Genomic DNA, 22799 nt, shown 5'->3' on the forward strand with positions numbered 1-22799 from the left:
AAAAAAAAGAGTTGAAGTGCAAATGCAAACTAAAATACTGTTACTGATCAAACTAAAATTTACAGATGCAGTAAAAATTGTATGTGGAAAAAAAATTTACACTAGGCCTCTCCCAGGCTCAATAGCTTCCACATGAGACTTCAGCATAAAAGCAGACCATGGATTAGTATACCAGGGATGGAATTACATTTCGCTGTTTCTGTTAACTTCTGCTTTAAAACTACATGTTCTGTGGCTGCAGGGTCTTGTTGGAAACTCATATATGAGAGATCGCCTTCTTAGACCAAGAACAGAATGTGCTTTCTACACAAAGCTTGCTGAATCCCTGTTTGCAGTCTGCTGTGAGATATTACAAGTCAGAAACCACACATACATAATGGCCACTAAGCTAACACTGGAATCATTGCTCTCATTTAATTCACTCTAGAAAAACCTGAAGGGCTCCTGATTCTTCTGCCTGCATTTGTAGAATGGTTCTAGTAATTCTGGGATCCCTACCACCACCATGGAAAAAAAAAAAGAAAAGAAAAAGAAATTAAAAATCTCATTATTTTAATGGTTATGTATAACATTAACCTTTTCTAAAAATGTAAGAAAGCAGCTACTTGTTCTGAAACTCTCCATTCTAAAATCAAAGATGTAGCCATCTGCTCTCCAAACAAACTTGAGTTCATTTAAACTGTTAACAAGATGAGAGCTATTACTGGTGTGATTTCCAGCAACTTCCAAATACCACACATTCTAAAAACAAGTAATGCCAAAAGGATGTACTGCAACAAGAACTTTACTCTGATCCAGCACTAAAGCAGGAAATCATCATGGCAAGACTTACAGCACTTTAACTGAGTTACAATGATTTAATTAACCTTTGCAGGTCATTAAGTTTGGAGAGCAAGTGCAAAAACAAATGAAATAAACAGCTGCTTTATTACCTGATATTTCTGATAATGTTATTCCTTGAAAAAACACTGAGGTAGCAAAAAATACAGCTCATAGCACTGCCACAGCTTTCTGAACCCTCTCTTTTGAAGGAATAGCTCAGGGAGGAAATTTAATACTGGAGAGTTTATCTATGTGAACAGAGTGTTTTAATTACTAAGATACCAATGAGGAAAACTGTATATGGAGCTGCAAAGCCAAGGTTCTCATAGCATTTTATAATAACAATGGTACAGATATGCTATGTGGCTCGAATGCTTTTGGAGCTTACTATTGCTTTAGCTGTGCTGTTGAACAGCTGTTAAACAGAAAAAAGTGCTTCTACTAGTACTTTTATATGATTTAAAGAAATCAATGAAAATTAGAAGTGAGTAGAAGATATACCTTATTTTCTAGAGCATTGCTCCACTCTTTCAATAAGTTAACATGCTGCACTGCTGAGCTGGCTTCATGTGCTTTAATTTGTTGGTTTGTTCCCTGTGACAACAAAGAATTTATACATTTTAGCCAATTCCACTTCTTTTAAACCTACAAAGAAAGAGTACATCAAGACATCGAACCAACACTAAGTACTTTGGTTCACGGATGCATGTTTGCAGAACAGTAGGGAGAAGGGAAATCTACTTGAGAATTTACAAAGGCAGGAATACAGTTAGTACAGCAAGTGTTTTATACGACTGCCATATATCTCCATCCAATGAACTTAACATGTCAGAGACAATAAAGATGAACAAGATTTATAAAATAAATTGTATTTCAGTCTTCTGTGTAGTTTTACACTAAATAAAGCACAATAAAACTCTCAAGTCATACAAAATCTGAAACGCCCAATTCCCCAAACCGTAATTTAAACTTCCGTCGTATTTCATAAACAGCTTCATAAGCACAAAATTTCCCCTCAGTTGAGTATTAAAGACAAATATTTAAGATAAATTTATCGTCACTGGAGACTGCCAGCTTTATAAACTACTTTGAGAGATAGTACAGTGACTACTTTGTCATCCTGAAACGATTGCTCTGTGATATTCAGATGTGCTGCCTCTGCACAACCTATAAGTGCTATTACAAATAATCACTATATCAAAAGTTTACAGAACACACATAGATCATATACAGAGTACATAAGATGCAGACCATTTTTTATTTGCATTGTGTTGCATTACACCTACTTCATTAAGTACTTTGCAATGCAGAATATATTAGTTTTCATCATAGTTAAGTTGCAAAGAAATCGAAAAGGTTTCAATGATCCTCAAGGTATGCACTCTATATAAATACTAAAAATATATATGTGGATATATGTACATATATACACACATATACATACATAAAATGAATGGCAATACATACGACATAACAGTGGGTAGGGTCATAGCACTGATCAGTTCTACCACTAAGAACATTACTGTTAACACTTAAAAGGATGAATGCTCATTATTGAGAAATCTGGAAATACCTGCAGGAAGCAGTTTATTGAGAAGTGTTGCTACTTACTGTTCTTGTCTCTTTAAATTATCACAAACTAACAAATGAATGACACTATCTGATAAACTCAATTTTTTCCTGTCAGCAGTTTCTGAAATTTCCTCCATAATCCTTTCATAATACAAGATACATGGTATAGTGAGCAGAATATTTTAAAGATATCAGAATGCTAATACTGAAACTCAACTCCAGTGTTGGACTTCGTTTTTTTTTTTTAAATATTGCAGGGACTGCCAGGATTAAAACTTTTTTTTTTTAAACAAGATTTCATGCTATGCTTTGATTATACATGTATGTGCACACAGACAAAGGAATGCACATTAGTCCACTTAAAACATCTTTTAATCTATGTTTAATTTCAATCAAAATATTAAGACACACAAATGAAAGAAAATATAAACATACTTAACTCAAAAAAATAAATACTTTCATATTACTAGTTTGTTTTCTGAAGAATAGGTTACTTTACTACTATTCTGTAATAATAAAGTTCTTGAAATGTATCACCTCTCTATCTCAACAAGATACACCTAACAAATGAACTCCCAAACCACTGCAGGAAAGTGCTGTTTTGGGGTTTTTTTTTTTAATACTGTTTATTTTTAAAATGAAAAAATAAATCCCAAACATCTAGTAATTAATCACTCAGTGCAACTGGATGACTTTTTCTTAACCAAGATTAGAGAAGTCCAGAACTTTCATGTCAAAGAGTCAAGTTCTACTTGCAGATTTTCATCAATTGGGAAGTATAATTGTTATATACTGACCTGAAAAGTGCAGCCATAACGCTTAAAACTACAGGTACTTGGGGCATTAATACATTCTGACAAATGTGCATTCAACTGCAATAGGAAAAAAATGTGAGTTTTGGCAAAAGACGTTTGCATGAAAATGCTCAAAACATACAGGGCACAGGTTATCAGGTTTGTAGTGTGTCATCTGCAGAACATACAATACACGTGAATATACTTCCTCCAGTCTGATCTAAAGTGCAAATACTATATATACACGTAAACCACACGCACATGCCAATACAGTATACAGTGATACATTTAGTACACAGTGAAACTACTCCTAAAGACTATTCCAATAGGCAGCCCAATTTTAAAAAAGCAAACAACATGCTCTACAATTATTTGCATGATTTCATTTGACTTTAAAGAATTAATCTTTTCTCTCCGAGTGATTTGTATTGGTGTTCTTCTGTGCAAGTCTTAAGATCAGTTTCACTGTAGCAAAGTACATCTTTTCTATTCTAATTCCATGAGGAACCAATTTTTCAGAACAGAACATGCAATTCTCAGTGCCAAAATTTAACAGTTAAATTACATAAAAAGAAAAGACTAAACAAGTACTGCATGAAACAGACAAAGAGTTTTATAGTTAGTCAAACAACTTCTAAAAATGCAGTATAGAGAATTACAGACTTTTAGTAAAATGCCTGCATTTTTCAGATTGAGATTTATTCCAATTTTTCTTTTAATATTATTATTATAGCATATCCACCTTTCATTTGAAAATAAACCAATTCACAGAAGCATATGTGCATATACAGACAGCAGCCATCGCAGCACAGAGGGCAGCAGCTAGATGCAAACTGCCCAAAAGTTGGAGCAAAAGGGCCATTTTGGAATCAATAGCACAACAAGGCCTCTCTCTTCAAAAAGAGAATCTGCAGTTGGAATTTCCCACAAAGCAGACAGGTGCTAGAACCTAGCTCCTTAGCTGGCATCACTGAGTTGGCTTTCATGATGTCATGTGAAATTCCCATACACTAAGTCCCACGTGACCCAGCTCATCCACCTTCAAGGAATGAAGGGGTGAACCAATTCTGCTTTGAACACTTAGCTCTGGAACAGACAGGACAGACTTTGCAATCTAATACCAAGATGCAGTCAGTCACTCATCTCTGATACGCACCTATATGATCTAAACACTATCTGTAAAAACCCATGGTATAGTTTCAAAAGAAACACACGATTCAGAAAAAAATAAGACCGAATAAGAACGAGATGTGATAAACAGGTTAACCAGAATGCCACATTTTTAACTTCATCCAAGTAGAAGTCTGCCAAAGAGTTACAAATTGAACATGAAAAATTGCCATTTATCCTACAGTAAGATATTCGCTTTTTGCACACTAAATGATTTTCTCAAACTGTTAGGCAGGCATTTTCCCATTTTCAGCATTCAAGTCATTGTCCCTATCATGCAGCTAACTAATGTACATATATATATATAAACAGTATCAGAAAAAATTAAGCAACATGTAACAACAGATGATGCAGGGCATGCCGACTGTTTAAAACTCTAATTTTATCATTGGTTTCATAACTTATTTCTGGCTATATGTGCAAAGAAATGTAAATTGTATGGTGTATTGATCCAGGCTTTAATGGGACAATTTTTTTTGCAGTCACATACACTACTATGCAAAGTCACTGCTCAAGTAGAGATTTAACAATATTCTTAAGTGCTCCAGAACTGGGGTCTAAACCTCAGAAGCATTCAACTCAGAAAGTCACTGATAAAACTGACCCAGAATATATACTTTCTCTTTTCGTAGCAGCTTATTTTCAATTAATATCTACCACACATGCTACATTTCATTATCCTGGAGAAAAAGACTGCCCCCATATTCAGGAACTGTCTTATGCTCCTTGAGTATTGTGATATGATTAATAATTTACAAGTATAAACAGAAAAAAAGGAAAAAAATCCAACTGAGGAAGCAGGTATAATTGGAAAATGGAAAGCTCATCCTCAGATCAGAAACTTAAAACTTAACTTTCCTTACATGAGGTTTACAGAGTGCTGAAAACATAAATAAGCTCTTCCCATCTCTAAGCAAGTTCTTTTTCGAAGAAAAAAATAACATGTCAACTCTGACAGCAGCTACTTAGATCTGCCTATAAACAAGAACATGATTCTGTTCCAAGATGCCTGCTTCTTTCTGTTTTGCAGTGATGTACAGATTGGATTAAGTTTCTACACATTAAGAGAAATTTTAAAGCATTCTTGCATCCGGCTGTAGGAGTGTTGTATTGCTCTCTATGCTACATGAACTCTAAGTGTCAGCTATTTTTTCCCCAAATTTAATAACCTTTTTTTTTCCCCATGAAACAATTCACATTAGCAATTCATCTATATTTTTCTAGTCTTTACTAACTCTTGTCAACTAAAATTTCACTCACTCATTCTATTTTAATACAATCACTACCACTGCCCCTAGATGCTGCTCTACTGTGATCAACAAATGCTTTAGATCAAGGTTGGGTGGAGGGGTGGGGACGTTAAGAAAGAAAGCAGGAAAGACATGCGTTGATCTTGGGCAAGCGAAGTTTGTAATACAGACATAAAGCTAATAGATTCATTTTTTTAATCTCTTTTCAATAAGTCATTAAAGATACTTGAGTGTTATCACACTTAACTGTGTGGTAGAAAAAGCTTTTCTTTAGATCTCACATTTTAATAAAGGAAATGGCTTCTGGCAAAATTCTTGCGAGATCTTACTAAAAAAAGCATTCAATTTTTCAGCACAACACTGAGCAAGACTTCTTACCTCACTCCTCATGAGTGTTTTAACACTGCATTTATGAGGACATGAAACCATGACACACGGGCAGTCTGTATCTTCATGTTTCTACAGAGAAAAAAAAAGCAAACAAACCAGAGATCAACTCATACTCTGAAATGAGAGGACTTGGCTGCAAAGAAAATTATCCTACAATAATTGAAAAATACACATTTTTTTTCTATGCATATCCCAATTGTGTAAAAAGTTACAGAACTGCAATACAGAAATGTCCATTTATGCTTTTGATAACATTAATATTCTAAGGTAAAAATAAAGATTTTCATATTTTTTCCAATGGAGAACAAATCTACATGTTTCATCTTATTTTTTACTCAAAAACAGTATAACAATAATGAAGTCAGGTTTTTTCCCCCCAAGAATAACTCACAAAAAAGGTCACCTTTAACAGTGAACAGAAATACAGCAGATATCTACTTAGTAAGAGTATACAGTGCATGGAAAAGCTCTTCAGAAATATTCATTGTACACTCAGATAATCTTTTCTTCCTACATATGGATACTCCCCTTCCAATGCTTCTCTAAATTTTATTCCCAAATATCTGATACTAAGTCTCACTGCTATATAACCAAAGTTCAAAGAGATGTTGAAATTTATCACACTGCTAGACAGGCATTTTCATCTGAACCTAGATGATGACAGATTCTTTAATATAGCTATCAAACTCTACCACCACACAGATGGAAGAAAACCAGGCCTAATCTAACTGTATTTACAAATCTTCTCAGTTTCTCTCAGCAAAATGAAAATCTGGAGAAAAATAATTGTTTCATGTCAAGGAAATGCCCCATTTAACTTGAAACAAACTGTTTCATGTCTTGTAGTTAAAAAAAATGAAAAAACAGCAAAGGAACCAGAGATTTAGATTTATAAGCTCGCTAGAAAAGGAAGAACAGAGTGCCATTTTTGCCCAGTAACAATGTTTATCTTTGAAATAAAAATCAAGAAGTACAGGAGACCACAGTTCAGAGACATGAAAGGTCTTGGTTCAAATCTCAGTCAAATCTGTGAGCATCTGCGAACATATTCCACCTCACTTCTCACTTCAAGGGAAAAAAATAAAATAAAAGGAGCATGCCAGTCTGGAGTATGTCTATCCTGCAATCCCTCTCATAAGCAAGATCAAGTTGTTTCTTATCAAGGCAGATGGGATAGTCTTTCAAAGCATGGCAGGAGGTTCAGTCCCTCCCCACCAGGGCACAGATACCTAAACAGAGGCAATGCTAGCACAGATAGAAAACACCTCCTCGGAAAAAGAGTACCCTGATGATAAGAAGCAGAGACAAACCTGTCTCCGGTGTAGCAACAAAGGTGCAAGGTGACAAGGCCTCATGTCTTCACTAGCCTCAGTTTGGCTATATTTCAGACTAGTGAATGAGTGAATTCCAGATTGCCTTGGCAGGAAGAGAGCAATAGTGAAGACCCAAGGCAACAAGAAATGTTGTCCTTCTAGATCTATGGCTCTGTATCATAATGCTAGTAACTAACTATCAATTTCATAGGAGAAGCACTTCCAAGTAATTCTGTGAAGTATCCACAGAGAAAACGTAAGTCAGAATGATTTCAAACTACTAGTTTGTTTTACAATGCAGCAGCTCTGTCTGCCAGAAATTATAGGAAAAGGTAGCTTTGTGGCAAGAAAAACTCCACATAGGGTTAAAACAAGAGAAATTAAGAAGCCACCCAACAATAGCATAAGGGAGACAAATGCCACCTTAAAAATAAATAAAGGGTGGCCTACTGCTGTTAACTAAAGAGTCTGCCTTCAACAATGGGGATTTCCTACCCTACAGGTCATGGGATTCTATGAAGACACGAACTATAAGTACTGTGGTAAAATTATTTTTGTTTCCATTTGCATATCTTTTTTCTCAGTACACTCCCTCCATCTCCATTTTCAATTCAAGTCACTGAGGCCTGTTTCAGCCGTTATTGCAATAAAAAAAAATTTTAGGCTACAGAAGCTAGAGATGAACTCACCCTCTGGGTGACAATCCTCAAATCAAAAGGAGCCAAGCTTCTAATTCTCATTAGAGAAGTACAATGAGAATGAAATGACACTCAAGCCATAAAAAATAAGACCATTAGCACTTCCTAGTATCTGAAGTTAAAAAAATCTAGGTCAATAAATAAATAAAAATGAGAGATTTCTGAAATTAAACATAGTTCTATGTTCTTCAAAAGGTATGTATGATTTCAGACTCTCAAAAACACAGCTGTAGTTATTGCATTGTGCCTATAAAAATAAATTGACCACAAGAAACCCATGAGTATGTTGGTTAGGTATGGAGAAAACAGTTGTACAAGATACATCTAATACTGACTGATTTTGTCCACTAAGATAGAAAATATTTTTAAACATCTTTTTTTGCCTATTATCAATTCCCAATCCAAAGAAAGGTCTGAGAAGAGCATTCATAATCTAACTGTAATTTCACCTTTGTATGTGCAAAAATAAACAGTGTAAATAATTTTCGCCAAATATATATACTTTTTTTTTTTTTTTTTTTTTTACATCTCTGCCACCTAATGCTGAGTAACTGCACCATTAAGGTACCAAACCTTGAAAGTATATGCTCGTATAACATGAAGACAGATGTACTTCCAAAATGCAGTAAGAGTCATAGAATCATGTGAGTTGGAACAGACCTCCAAAGGCAATCTAGTTCATCTATTTTCTGTTTTGACTTACTAAGACCACCTGAGAGGACAGTGCTCTATTGGCAACTAAGCAGAAGCACAAAAAGAGTTACTACTCCAAATTAACATACAGAATCTTGTTCTGTATACAAGAAAATACTGCACCTGCAACATAATCATTGGGACTTGGCTTTTACAGTATTTACAAGTTGTCTCCCGGTATTTACATGTCTTCTCTACATGGTCTGGCAAATCTTTTCTCAGTATTTTTTCTTTACAATCAGCACGAGGACATGGAAGTTCTTCAAACTGACAATCAGTTTTCAAATGCATCTGAAAGATGAATAAAAATTTGTCAAGCCACCTAAGTTTTGTGGACACCTTCTAACCTCTGAAGATGTCTCATATGAAATAACTCTAAGTAAAGTTAGAACTAAAGTAAGCAAAGTTACCTTATGCAGTATATTGTGCAAAAGCAAATAGTAACAGGTCTACCCACAAACACGCTACTGACTTCACATTCCATTTACATAGAATACAGTGAAACCTGCTCTAAAGATGTATATGACCAACTTTCATGCTGTAAACGTACATAATTCCAAACTGGTTATTAAAAAAAAAAATACAAGCATTCTTTTTCAATATATATTAACTCAAAGCTGCATGCAAATTTAAGTTTGTTTTTTCAAGTACCTAAACTTGCTTTGAGTGAACCAGTTCAAGAACTCACATATCTCACTGCAGGCTTCTGCATAATTATCCCTTCTGACTGTTAAGTTACTGGATCACTGTATGCCTTAACAAAACAAAGCTACAACTTCCATGCAAGTCAGGTGAAGACAAAGGTTTGACAATTCCATGCAAAAAATCACCACTTACCGCAGAGGATTATCATTAATAATAAAAAATAGAAATAAAAAATTCCCCCAAATATCTCACATTTTTAAAGTATACACTAGGATTCAAAACAATTCAGTTCTGTTCCAACATCATAAATCATTCAGATCAACCATTCATGCAAGCACACCAAGACATTGGCCAGGGTTTTTATTTGTAAGATTTCTTCTCATTCTTTAACAGCCATAAGCCTTCATTTTTGTTAGATTACTTACCAGTAACTGACCCAAGGAAAGTTGTTCTTTGCAGCCTTTGTTTTCATTTCTGCAGTATATCTGAAGGGCAAGTAGTTCTCTCCTGCAACAATTATCCTTAAATACCTGGAAAAAATTAATTCAAAAATTAAAAATCAAAGGCCACTCCTCTTTAGAAACTTAAAAGCTCTCAAGAATACGGAAGTTCCATACAAAGTAACGTAATCTAATTCTGGCTTTATGTGAAAAAATACATGTGTATCACAGATTACTCCATTATGAAGTAGACCAGTGAAAGAAAATATTTAGACAGGAGCTCTAATAAAAGGCAGAGGTAGAAGAAAAGACTAAAATTTTTGCTATTTGTTTGCCTATAATAAGCATAAGCTAGAACTACCCATGTTATTTGAGAAGCCAGCATATTAGGCACGATACCGTAAGATGAAGAGTGCAAACTCAGCAGATAAGAGAAAAATGATTTTGAGGAAAGCAGTCACACAACTAGCCTGATTTGTTCAAATACCTATTTTCACTTCAGTAGTAATATACAGTTATAGAAATTTTTTAAGGTCCTAGTTTGGAGGAGGTTTGTAATTTCACTGACAAGTAGGTTTTAGCCATCTTTCCATTTCAGTTTATAAGATTTTTCAGCATTTCTGACTCTAACAGAACAGCAAGAAATTAGAAGCAGAGAGCTCAGGGGCTTGGATTTTTCACCTTTTATAGATGGTATCCCACAAAGTCTCTGATTCAGAAACAATGCAATGGCACTGCCAAGAAGTCCTGTTGCTAGCGGCAGAAACCGGAGAAAAGGACTGAGCACTGTTACTGTCAACTTAGAAGTCCAAAATGAAGGGATAAGGACTTCTAGATATTTGTAATTTCTTCTGTTCATGTTTATTTCCATGTAGAAATACCAAAGAACTATGCTCAACCACAGCTACTTTACAGAAAAATGGAACTGTGTGACACAGCATTCCTGCAGCATATGCAAAAACTACAGAACTGTTCTGCATGCTAACATTTAATAACAACAAAAAGTTAGGATCACAACTGTCCACAGTGACTATGAATCTATTCCAAGCATCAGTAAAGAAGGAAACACTGCAAGGAATCTCATCCAAATCTCATCTGACACAGGTCACTGATTCCTGTTTGCTTTTCAGATGTAAGTTTAATGAATCAACAAATCTCATTTAAATAACCAATTTTCAGCACTGTAGGTTGGTTGTGTTTGCTTTGGTTTTTTTTCCCCTACAAAGTAATTCAGCGTTACAAAGCACAGCTTTGCCAACTGAAATTAAGACAAGAAAATGATTTTTAAAGTTCTGCAGAGAATGTCTGAAGGCTGCTTAGTGATTTTGGACATCAGCATTCTGTGGGAAGACAGAGGTTTCCAGTTTCATGAAAAAATCACCATCTGATATGCATAGTTAGTCTAATGCATGTATTTAATAATACACTGCCCTTTGTGTCATCCTCCTATATTAGAAATACAGGAAGCTTCACAACAAATGTACACATTTATGTATGTTAAGACCTAAAAAGCCTGAGTTGAAATAATGAATCAAGTAGACATCATTATTACTGGTATGATTTCAAGACCCCACCTATGTCAAAACTGAATTTCTAAGCACTGTTCAGAGAACACCTCTGTGTTAAGACAAAGTAAGACTGATGCACCCCAAACACCTTCTTGAAAATGGTTACTACTAGAAGCATTTATTGAGACAGTAAAGAACACTATAAAAAAATACTAAATACTTTAGACAAATTTGATGTAAAAGCTAAATAGATCACATACAAAATAAAAAATAACTTTCTTTACCCCTCAGTCTTTCAGAAAGTACACAAAGTTTTCTTGTAAAAAAAAAAAAAAACAGGTGAGAGATTATAATCTATGTGTGAAATAACTTATGCATATAAAAAGTCTCTGATTCTATTATAGCCACTGTGACTTCACACTGCTATGGTTCCAGTGTGGCTTGTGGAACAACCTGTAAAACAAAGTTAGTCAACAGCAGACATTGGTCTGCAGCCAAATAAGATTTGCCAAGATCTGTCACAATCCCTGAATACCTACAGGAGATGCAGTATCTGCTACTATCCTCTCTGTTGACAAGAGAGCAACTGCAATGTGTTGCTGCAGCTCCCAGCTATGAAAACAAGAAGCAACACCTGGCTGGACCATTAGAGTTGAAGCTAGTACACCGTACTACTAACCACACGACAGGGAACAAATAAGCTGCATACCCAGATAAAACACATGGCTTAGATTTTGTAACAAAACTATCTTCTGTAAGTAGCTTATTAGGCTTATGAAATAATGGCCACAAAATACTAACACATCTTACATATGCTACACAATTTAATACTCTTGAGTAAGAAATAATTTTAACAATACCTTGTCTTTTACAATGCTTTCTTGACATGCTGTACATTTTGGACTTGGAGTGCTGCAGAGAAAAGAAAAAATAATTGTATTTCAATTCCTCTGAATTTTAAGAGCCTAAGAATGTCAGTTTAAGAGGTGCTTAACTTAGTTACAATTATCCAGTGGTGTTTTTTAAATGTTAGAAGTGAATACAGTTTACTAGCATAAGGCAACATGATGTTATCTCAAAATATTTGAACACTGAGTCTGGAATTCGTGATGAAATGAGAGCACCGCTATGCCTCCAGTCACCTGTGTAGTAGTTTTCTTCATGAAACCTGTACCTGATCCACAGATCTTGCTGATTTTCTGTCTGCTGGTGCAAGCATGGAAAATACTGCTTCTTTCAATTATCCAGACTTCTTTCCAAACAACACATAATTAACCCTCACTCTCTCTGACAGTGAGTTATATATCCTGTTCTGGTTTTAATGGCTGCTACAGATACAACCTCCCTCTATCCTGAGAAAATCTATTTATTCCTCTGGAGTTTCTCTTCCCCCATATAAAATGAGGATAGTCATAGCAATTTGTCTTTTAAAGCACTGAGATCTGTAGATGAAAAGCACTAAATAACTGCTAGGTAAATTCTTACACAAGGCAGCTAATTGACAGACTACGCAAGTTGCTGCTGTTTGCAAGCACTGCAGAGCAATGTAAAAGACCAAATTGGTTTGATGATTTTATGTAATTAGTATAGTTATTTCAGGTCATTTCATTGAGTAGAGGCCAGTGAGGTGATAATTCTATACATCTGAACATATTTCTGAGCATCTTAACAGCCTTGCACCTTCAATATCTGTAATATTTTTAAAGTAGAATATTTTTAAAGTAGAAATAGAAAGAGGAGGGAAGAACTAATCAGCTTAAGGGCGTATAGTGTTTGATACAATGCCATCCCTTCCTTGTTTTGACTGAATTCACTCAAGCATCCCACTTGCTCTTTTAAACTACAGCTGCATACTGAGCAGACATCTTTACTGCATTAGCTACACTGACTGCTAGTCCTTTGTCCTCAAATAACCCTGGAACAGAACCTAGTAGTATGTAATCAGTGTGTGTGCAGCAGCATATCAACACTGAATGAAAAATTCTGTACAGGACTTGCTTGCAACAGGCACTTAAGTATAGTGAAATAATTAGAAAGAAAGAACAGTATGGTAGATAGCCTTTACCTATGTGTCCTTTCCAGTAACAAACTAGTTGAAAAGACAAGAAGGTAAAATTACATGTATTCTAGCTGCACTGTAATAAGCACATGTGCACGTCTCGCAGCAGGGAAGGAAAACTGCCCAAATTCCAGCAATGCCAGAATCGTTACTGCCTGGATTGTTAACAGATCTGCTCTGTCCATCTGCACACATCCAAGCATGCCAGGTGTTTGCTTTTCTGCAGTCACTGCTATTAACCACCTAAGAGCCTTCCAGAAACAGATATTCAGAAAGAAATAACTGCATTTGTCACAACAAACTACGCTTTACCTGAAGAATTGAAAGAAAAGCCTTCCTCATCCCATTCTAATTTGGCATGCTGTAGCAAAAGGCCTACAGGAGTGTATTAGTGAGCTACAGACACTTGAGTTTCCTCAGTATGGAGGTTACTCTCTACCTTTTGACAGGGTAATGCAATAACCCTGTAATGCAACCTCTTCTACCACTTGGCTCCTACTCTTAATGTGCATCATCCTGAGACTACAGAATTTCCGAGCAAAATATAAGCCACTGCCTTGAGTTAGGATGGTCACAAAAAGTAAACAAGAAATCACCAGTTTTTCAAGTCAAAACCTCTCCATATTGGTAGGCCAATATGCAATATCCAGTAAGTTTATTTTGTTCTGCACCTCTGCTTACCTACCAGTAAATGAAAGTACTGACTGTTTACTTATACTAGGAGATTAAAGCTTCAAGAACAGTCTCTAAACATCAGACCAAGAGCCATAGTCACACTGCTAAATACAATCACTATCAACACGTTAAAGTTGAGAGACAAAGATATATACTTCTACTGACGTACAGATACTTCTCAAAGTCCAGATACTTGTTTTTAAACAACCACACTTTTATTCTTACCTACACTGCAGAAGATTATATCCCTTAGCATTTACTTTATGCTAAAAACATTTGCTCACACATTATGCACTCTGGCATTCCTGACCCTATTAGAATCCATAAAACATAGCAATTCTGTGTGTTTCCTGGGGCTTTTTGAGGAAAGGAAGCTCCACAACCATTAACATTTCTCCAAGGGTCCCACCACACAGCTGTGAATCTGAGCACGTTACGTATTATCATTTCAATGAGCCTTTGCAGACTCGCCTCTTCATGTAGCCATAGTTCCATATTATCAAATGGATCTTGGCTCAAAATAGACACCTCAGCAATCATGGGAAACAGCTATTCAGTTTACATTCTAGACACTTAAGTTTTTACTTTGTGCATCACTACATGGGATTAAAGCACTTTAACAACAGTTTTGACAATATTTACAAAATCTTAGTTATCTCAGCTTCACCTAGTATAGAAGAAAAGTGATTGCACTAGCACATGGTTAAGAAATAAGAAGGCAACCAGCAAGCTAAAGACTGTTTCCAACCCAGGGCATCAGCTTACAGAATACATCAAACTATGGTGGCATTCAAACTGTTTTCAGTAGTTCTCAAGTTTTAAACATGTTTCATTACAACAGGAAACATACCTCAGCAAGGCATTCATGCAAGTCTCACAGAATCTGTGTCCACATTCAGTCTGTTTAGGATTGCATAAGATGAAGTGACATTTTTCACATTTATACTTATCCTCCACAGCATTTACAAATTTCTCTTTGTAGCCACCTTGCTCTGGAACATAAATTGATGCTGAAGGACTGCGATCAGGATTGGCCCTTTGTTGTACCATTTCTACAGATAAAGGGGGTTCTGTCTTCTTACTGGTGTCCATGCTCTAAGACAATTTCTGTGAAGCAGAAACAAAATAAGAAATGCTCTGAGAAATGAAGATCTCTCTTCCCATTTAAACAAAACAAACAGCATCTGAGAGACTACATAAAAACAGAAATCACTAAGGAAAGACATCACATAGACAATACGTACATTAAGTGGACATATATGTGTAAATATATTAAGCTCAGCAAATTTGTAAAATACTCTACATTTTTAAAGGCTCTAAAAGCTCAAGTAATTAAATCCTATTCCTAAAAGTGGTCTTTGTTAAATTTTGCCATCACTCTAGAAACAAGAAAGAGCAGAGTTTGTATCCTTCCATCTCCATTGCTGAAAAATGTCACTAATATTGAAGTCATACCCTTCATTAGAGGAAGTGGCAAGGAATACGGAGGAGCAAGCATGTAAGTACACAAGATTTCTGGAATCCACATAGCCCTACTGTCAGCTTTTCCTTATCTCATGCAATACCAATGCATAAGATGCACAGTTTTAGAACAAAGCATCAGGTTTTTATTCATTAAACAACTTTGCATCATAATTCCCAGGTACAGAGAACAGGTGACAAGTCAAATTGGCAGAGGAGACAGATGTACATAACACGGCCACTTGATTAATTCAATAGGACTAAGTACAACTGACAGGCAGTTAAGAAAGTAATTAATGTAACTGAAGGCTGAATTACAATACCCGTTTTCCTGGACTGTGACAAATCTAGGCCAGCATGCAATGAACTAGCAGAGGAACAGAGGAAGAACATCCCAAGTTAAGTTTGAAAACCTGCTTTGAATGACTGCCTGACTTACAGAATCATAGAATAATTTAGATTCAAAAAGACTGTTAAGACCATCAAGTCCAACCATTACCTAATCACCACCTCCATTCCTTAAGGTGTTCAAGTCAAGGTTGGATGGGGTTCTAGGCAGCCTGATAGTGTGTGGCAAATCTGCCCAGATAAGGAAATTTCCTTCTTTTGTTTCTGGTGCCAACTGTTATTTCTTAAATCAAACAAGTCATTACAACTCAACACTGATACTATTTCATGTCTGTACCAACACTAATGGAGTAAGTGTAGAGGTGTTTAGTGAAGAATCCACACTTCCGCACCCTCCTATCCCAAGGGAAAGCCTTACTGCATCTCAATCAACCACAGAGAATGCCTGAAGAAAACCATCCTCATAGCTCATTATTTAGAATGAATGATTCAGTCTTGTCAAAACCAGAAAAAAGCCAACAAAAAAAAATCATTTTCTACATTCACTGAAAGGTAGAAAATAAAACCTGGTTCATAATTTGAATTGATGTCTGCCTGCTCCTTATCTAGTCTTCAGAAAGTTTCTGCCAAGGCATTAGACTCTGCAATCTGAAGGAAAGAAAAATCAGTGCTGAACTGTAAGCAATTTGCAGTTCTCTTTGATGAGGAAATTCAGATTAATTTAGACCAAGGAAGCAAGCAAACCCTGAACTAGAGTTTCAGCAGCAACAATAAAAAACAGACTATGACAATACTGAAGAAGCAACTTCAGAGGTTGTAACCAGAACACAAAAGATGAGATGTGATGCTGACAAGAATCTAGGAGATCAGAAGGTTAAGAGAACTGCCATGAGTGAGAAAGGAAAGCAGCTGATGAAAGTAGCTGAGCAATAGAGATTGCCCAAGACATGACTGGCATTGATGAATGTTCATGGCTGAACAGAGGTGACCTCAGACACAAGCTGAGGACTTACAACTTAGAAGCACTAACAGAAGGGATTAGCAAAAAAGAAAAAAAGTGCAATTGCACAAGTATCTGAACTTGTGAAATGTAGCTATCTAAAGGTATGCTTCTTGTGCACAGCTATGAGGAAAGCTGTACCTGGAGCTTGCCGTTCAGGAATCTACACAGGATTCCAGTTCCACGTTGATTCATCGTTTGCAGACACTAATGTCTTTTTCCCTTTTCAACTGACCATTCTTTTGTCACATTTGAGACCTCTACCACCCATCCTGTCAACTCTTGAAGTCAACAGACCACTTCATGCACAGTGACTGGTGAGAATAACAAACACAGGGAATATGATTTTCCTTAGAACGCAAGAACAAAACAAGACACAGCCTGACTTTAACTCAGAGAACAACTTTAAAAAAAGAGGCACTGAAAGAGATGCTGAAGGGAAAATTGGCAAGTCATGACAGTACAAAGTTCCTGAACTTAAAGACACCCTGCACAACACAACTACTGAATGTTTGTTTCCTCAAATTTCCTTGAGAAAGAAGCCAAATATGATTTGCAATTTAGAGTCCCTCCAATAGCATTATTTCTTCATGGAAACTGAGTAACTGGTCAGAAGGAGGCAGGCAGCAGTGAAAAGGAGAACAGACAATATTTAACTGAGAAAGAATACTGAATGTCAAATGAGCAGCAGGTGAGAGTTTCACAGAGATATGAAACTGATCAGGGGCTGAACTGTCAGCTGGAAAGAGATTTCATACCAAAATAAGCTGTACAGTGCTCCACATGACTCCCTGTTTGGAATTGACATATTGGATATCTTGTCACAGAAAACAAGCAATTTAATAAATAATATTTACTATGCAATATGCACAACAGTGAGAGTCGTATGCTTCGGCTTTTATATTTTCGTTTTGTGAAAAACTATATCAGCCACAAAACGATAAACAAGTGTAGCACCACCACAGCCAACCTGGTAAGGAATTCTCTTCTATAGTATTCCAAACAGTCGGCATTTTCTTATGCAGCAAAAACAAGAAGCTATTCATGAAGTGCAGCTACAGAACATCTAAACTTCTTTATTACGATCTGAGAGCTGCATTTAACATGGATGTGGGGAGTTCTGATGTTTATCAGAAACTGCACACACAAGTCAAACTACTGTGTGCACAGCTACATACTCATGCATGAGTTACATGCTATTACATGTGTATATGAGATCAGTGATGAATACAAGTGCAGATAGTATAAACATTTCAGCTGCCATCACTTTGCAAACAGCTTTCTCTAATGGTTCACATACCACTACAGAGTATCATCTGTGATGTCATTTTTTTTTTTTCCAGGAACTTTTAACAGCAGGAATTGGATTATACTCCCATAATCAAGTTTCTAACTGCCAACAAGAGGCAATTTTGAAGTCACACCTCAGTAAAATACTTTGTGCTTACAGTAGGGAAGATAACCACTTCCAGAAGGCAGTGAGATGAGCCTGGCTAGAATATGCAAGATATGCCAGTTCTGGTAGAAGCTGCTGACTCCTAAAGGCATGGCAAGCTGCCATCAAGTCAGCCCTTCTTCAGCGAGCTAAATCTTAACTTCTGATCCACCACTAACTACTCCTTAAGCTCCAGTTTCTTATCCCTGGGAAACAACTTAGAACTAAATCAAAGCAACTATAAAACTTCAAAATAAATACACCTCTTAAAAAAAAATCCACAGAAACAAAGTGCAACTCTTACTTAACCTGTAACATCTCCCAGAAAACTGACCACAAAAGTATTGTTAGTACATTAAAACTGTCCAAAGCAAATAAGCTTTTACCAAAGCTTTAAAATTAAAAAGGTCAAGCAGTTATTTCAATTAAGTGTTTATGCTACAATACCAGAGAAGGAGATAACAGAAGATACAGTCTAATTTGTGCTTTGACTTAAGACAGAAAAACTTTTCCATCAAATTACAATTTTCACTGACAACAGAAGCTTCCCAAACAGAATCGTACTGCATGCACAATATCTAAATTAAGCTCCAAAAAAGAAACCTGAAGTTGGACAGTGAGCTAAAGATCACCATGGAAAGGTACTCATTTTCATGAAACCTATGTGGGAAACAGAAAGAGAAATGTAATGTAGTGTCCCAGTGAGTTGGAAAGTGGAACCACAGTCACCACTGCCTCTGTGTGGTCTATTAGCTGGCCCACCACTTCACAGCTACATCAAAACCACATGCTGCTCTTGTCTAGGCCAATGGGATGGCCTTCATTCCCTCAAATGCTGTAATGGAGAGGGGGAGGATCTATTTTAATTACTGAGGAGATAGAATATTGGGGCAAAAAGGGAATGTAGTACACAGATCAGTAGGAAGCCAGACTTCATTTGCTTCACTCCAGTGTTTTCCTTTGTAATTTACAGGATACCCTCAGAGAACCAAGCAGTCACATATTTGGAGCCGTATTTTTAATTCTTCAGTCTTTCAGTCTCCCTAGCCCAGGTACTTTCTGTCACTAAGAGTTACTGCCTCAAGTTACTGCACAAGTTAAAATGTAAAAATAAAAATAAAAAAAAACAAAAAACCTTGAACTTTTCATTTATCTTTCAGTATTTTATAGCTTCTAATAAATTCCTAAATTCCTAGCACATACTTAGTGAAAAGAACATATACCTCTCTTTCACCATCTCCTAGACAGCCTTTCAACTCAGCTTCACTTCTGCTTTTAAGTGTGATTACATTATATAACATACACTGACATAACTTCATGACTGGTTAAAACAATAATGCAAGCTGAAAGTAGTATACTGGTGACAACATACTAGCAATATACTCAACACAACACATGTAAAAAAAAATTAAGGCTGAGCAGCAAGCCTGCCACAGAAATCTTGACTTCAGAGCATGAAGGAGAACATGAGGGGATATCTCTGCAGAGGCCTGGTCTCATGTCAAGGCCTGCCTTAGCAGGACAGGGCAGCTGGTGGTCACCAACATTAGGTAGAACTTCGAAGAGTAATAGAAATGTGACCGTTCCTTGCCTTCTTCTCAATGCACTCAAACACTAGGTCTAAATCCTGTACAAAAATAAAAGCAGCGCAGGCATTTAAATAGGTATTTTATCTACTTGAAAGGTTTCCTTACACTTGCATAAGTATCCTTCTCCTTGGCACAAACTAATGCAAACCAAACTCCAAGACAGCCTTAAGATAATACATAAAACAGAAGACAAAGCTCAAAAGGAAAAGATCACTGGATATAAGCAAGCACGGTAGAAGCATTTGAATACAGAGGGAAAAGACTGAGTATTCTCTCCATGAGAAGCTTCTGTCATTTACAAGCTCTCTACAGTCATTTATTAGGTGCAGCATTCTGGAATCACTTAGGTTGAAAAAGACCTCTGGAGGTTATCTAGCCTAACCTCCTGTTCAGAGCAAGGCTAACTTCAAAGCTAGAGGAGGATGCCCAAGGCCCACATGACCCTTCAAAAATCTCAAAGGATAATGATACCACAACTTCTCTGAGCAACCTGCTCCAGTGCTCAACACACCCACTGTGAGGAATTTTTTATACCAATTACAATTCTACAGAAAAAAAAATATTCTATAGAAAAAAAGGCCTGTTCTGATATATGAACTGCTATTTTCTCAAGCAGCAAGTGCAGATTTCACCATAATGCTTAAGAGCTTAATTTGCCAAAAGCTACTGACAAAAATGGAACACTTTTTGGGGCCTAGAATGGCACAGGCTACTACTTTTTCTATCTGAACTAGGACACTAGAAGTATAAGATACTGGTAACTTGAAATATTTGCAAAACTAACCATGTATGTCACAGACATTACAACATGCTTCCTGTCTCTCCCATGGTCTAATTTACAAGATGACTAAATAGCAGAAAATGAGTGGCAACTATGTTTCAGACCGTTTTATTCTCTTAATTTTTTTTATCACTTCCTTTGGCTCCATCTCTTTCAACAATGAGTCCACACATTCACGCCAAGTGGCTTACAGTATTAAACAGAACATCACCCAGACACAGTTAACTCTACTTAGCAAGTCTGCTAGGCTATGCTTTCAGGGAAACAGTTCTAACATACTTGTTACCTTGAATAACCATTACATCACTATTAAGAGATGATAACATTTATAAGTAATAAGACAGTATTAATTTTTTTGAGTATTCAAGATCCCAGGGACTGACAATTTTAGTATCTTCTTCATAACATGTTGAGAATAATTAACAGACAGTCTAATGTATATTGCTCTATGGGGAGAGAGGTGAGTAGGGGAGGTGAGGAAAGAGAGCATAACTCAAATATGAGTTCTATTTTAAGAATTAAAAAAAAGACAGCAGAAGAGCAACTGTGTAATCTAGAAAAGCTGATTTTAAGCAAAACTATGTTCAACTATTTCATTTTTTCTAAGTTGCACCATTTCTTTTGAATAGTGACATATAGCAAAATGACCAAGACTCAAAACACTGAAAACAGCACTTTTATTTCAATCTGCACTTGCAACCTACAGTTCTTAATAATTACTTTGAAATCTCAGTAGGCTACCAAAACATGATATAAAGTCATCTGAAGTACAAGAAATCAAAAGCCTCTTTTAGAAATCAAAGATCTCTTAAGCTTTGAAAGCATGGGCCACAAGACAACAGATAAGAGAGACACTGTCAAAACTTGCCATGTGTAGGACATAAAACAGTACTTATCAGATTACTGCATCTCATTATGAAATTAACCCCTGGATAGGATCCATATTCCTATTTGAGATTTTTAGTAGAAGCATTGAAAGAACAGGAAAGATTCAAAGATGAGCAGACAACTGCAGTGCAAAGTGTACTTCAACCTTTTCCTGTGCTGTTTAGGGGAAAAGGTCTACTACTGAAATACACATGCCAGTTCCATGTCAAGGAAGTGGATCAACATCCTACAGTTTTGCAACTTCTGACTCACAATGAAAAAAATCAGGCATTGTAAAATTAATCCTTTTCTTTTGTGATAGTTGTGGCATTTCCAGAATATTTAAGTCTATTTCAAGTTAAAAGTAATTTCAAAATGTATATAAAACAGTTCTGTAAAATGAAGCGTCTAGTAGCAGAACCAATTTATATTTGCATCCTGAGTATCCTACCTTTATGGAAGTCTATTGTCATCAATCCAGATTTCCCCCATTTTACAGCAAGTCTAACATTTCCTTCACCTTTGTTACGCAGCATAGAAGTCATAGCCCCACATGTTACAAGTAGTAATGCCAAAACACACACTCAAATGAAAAGCAATTGACTATGGTTCCTCATCATGCCTACTATGATTAAGAAACAGTAGTCCTGAACTGCACATGACAATTTCTAACAGGGATCAATAAGGATCATGGTAGATGGCACATCCAAATTACTTTGGCCATGGCATACAGTCTTAGAAAAGGTACTTCACCCTCAAGTAATCTAAAAAAAAGTTTCCTTTCCTCCTGAGGTATGCCTTCAAGGAAAAAGATCTGCCGTACGATTTATCAGAAACAACTTTGTTCTAAACTACATCAACTCAAAACACACCAAAACCTTTTCACTTCTGAAATCATCAACTAGGGATCAAAAACTCCTGCTGTTTTTAGAGTCTAACTTTAAAAGACAACAACCACCACCCTAGTAATAGTGGATGCTATTCTTTTCCACTCTGCTAATGGAATAAGACCTTCACTTTCTACCCTAATGAATACTCTTCAAATCTATCTACTCTGCTGACTGACAAGCATATGAGGAATACTTTCTGCATTGCCAGTTTCTGGCAAAATGCATCTGTGCTGACTCTTCATTGAATTCATCTCGAAATACCTATCTTAAAACCCCTTACTTCAGCAGTAAGAAAGGATCCAGAAACAAAAGTGTCAGAGACCAGAAAAAAAAATTAAAAAATAAACTTGAAAAAAAAGCAATAAAAGACAATGAAATTGTCTTTGAGAATTTCAAAAA

The 22799-nt window shown here is 36.2% G+C and overlaps 1 protein-coding gene across 7 annotated transcripts in view; it reads right to left on the minus strand.

The window, feature by feature from the left end:
* TRAF3 (TNF receptor associated factor 3) overlaps positions 1-22799 on the minus strand; it is a 62601-nt gene that overhangs the window by 11329 nt on the left and 28473 nt on the right. For 5 of the 7 annotated variants that reach the window (XM_065750183.1, XM_065750193.1, XM_065750178.1 and 2 more), the window contains 7 exons: positions 14880-15136; positions 12156-12207; positions 9773-9877; positions 8826-8993; positions 5987-6067; positions 3192-3266; positions 1324-1416 (listed from right to left, as the gene is read on the minus strand). In XM_065750183.1, coding sequence (XP_065606255.1) covers positions 1324-1416; positions 3192-3266; positions 5987-6067; positions 8826-8993; positions 9773-9877; positions 12156-12207; positions 14880-15121 — 816 coding nt within the window. In that variant the 5' untranslated portion in view covers positions 15122-15136. The remainder of the gene's footprint in view (positions 1-1323; positions 1417-3191; positions 3267-5986; positions 6068-8825; positions 8994-9772; positions 9878-12155; positions 12208-14879; positions 15137-22799) is intronic. The other 2 variants (XM_065750206.1, XM_065750212.1) reach the window with 2 other exon arrangements.

This window comes from Cyrtonyx montezumae, unplaced genomic scaffold (assembly GCF_038088225.1).
Source record: "Cyrtonyx montezumae isolate F1298 unplaced genomic scaffold, pur_monq_1.0 scaffold_10, whole genome shotgun sequence".
NCBI classification, from domain to species: Eukaryota; Metazoa; Chordata; class Aves; order Galliformes; family Odontophoridae; genus Cyrtonyx; species Cyrtonyx montezumae.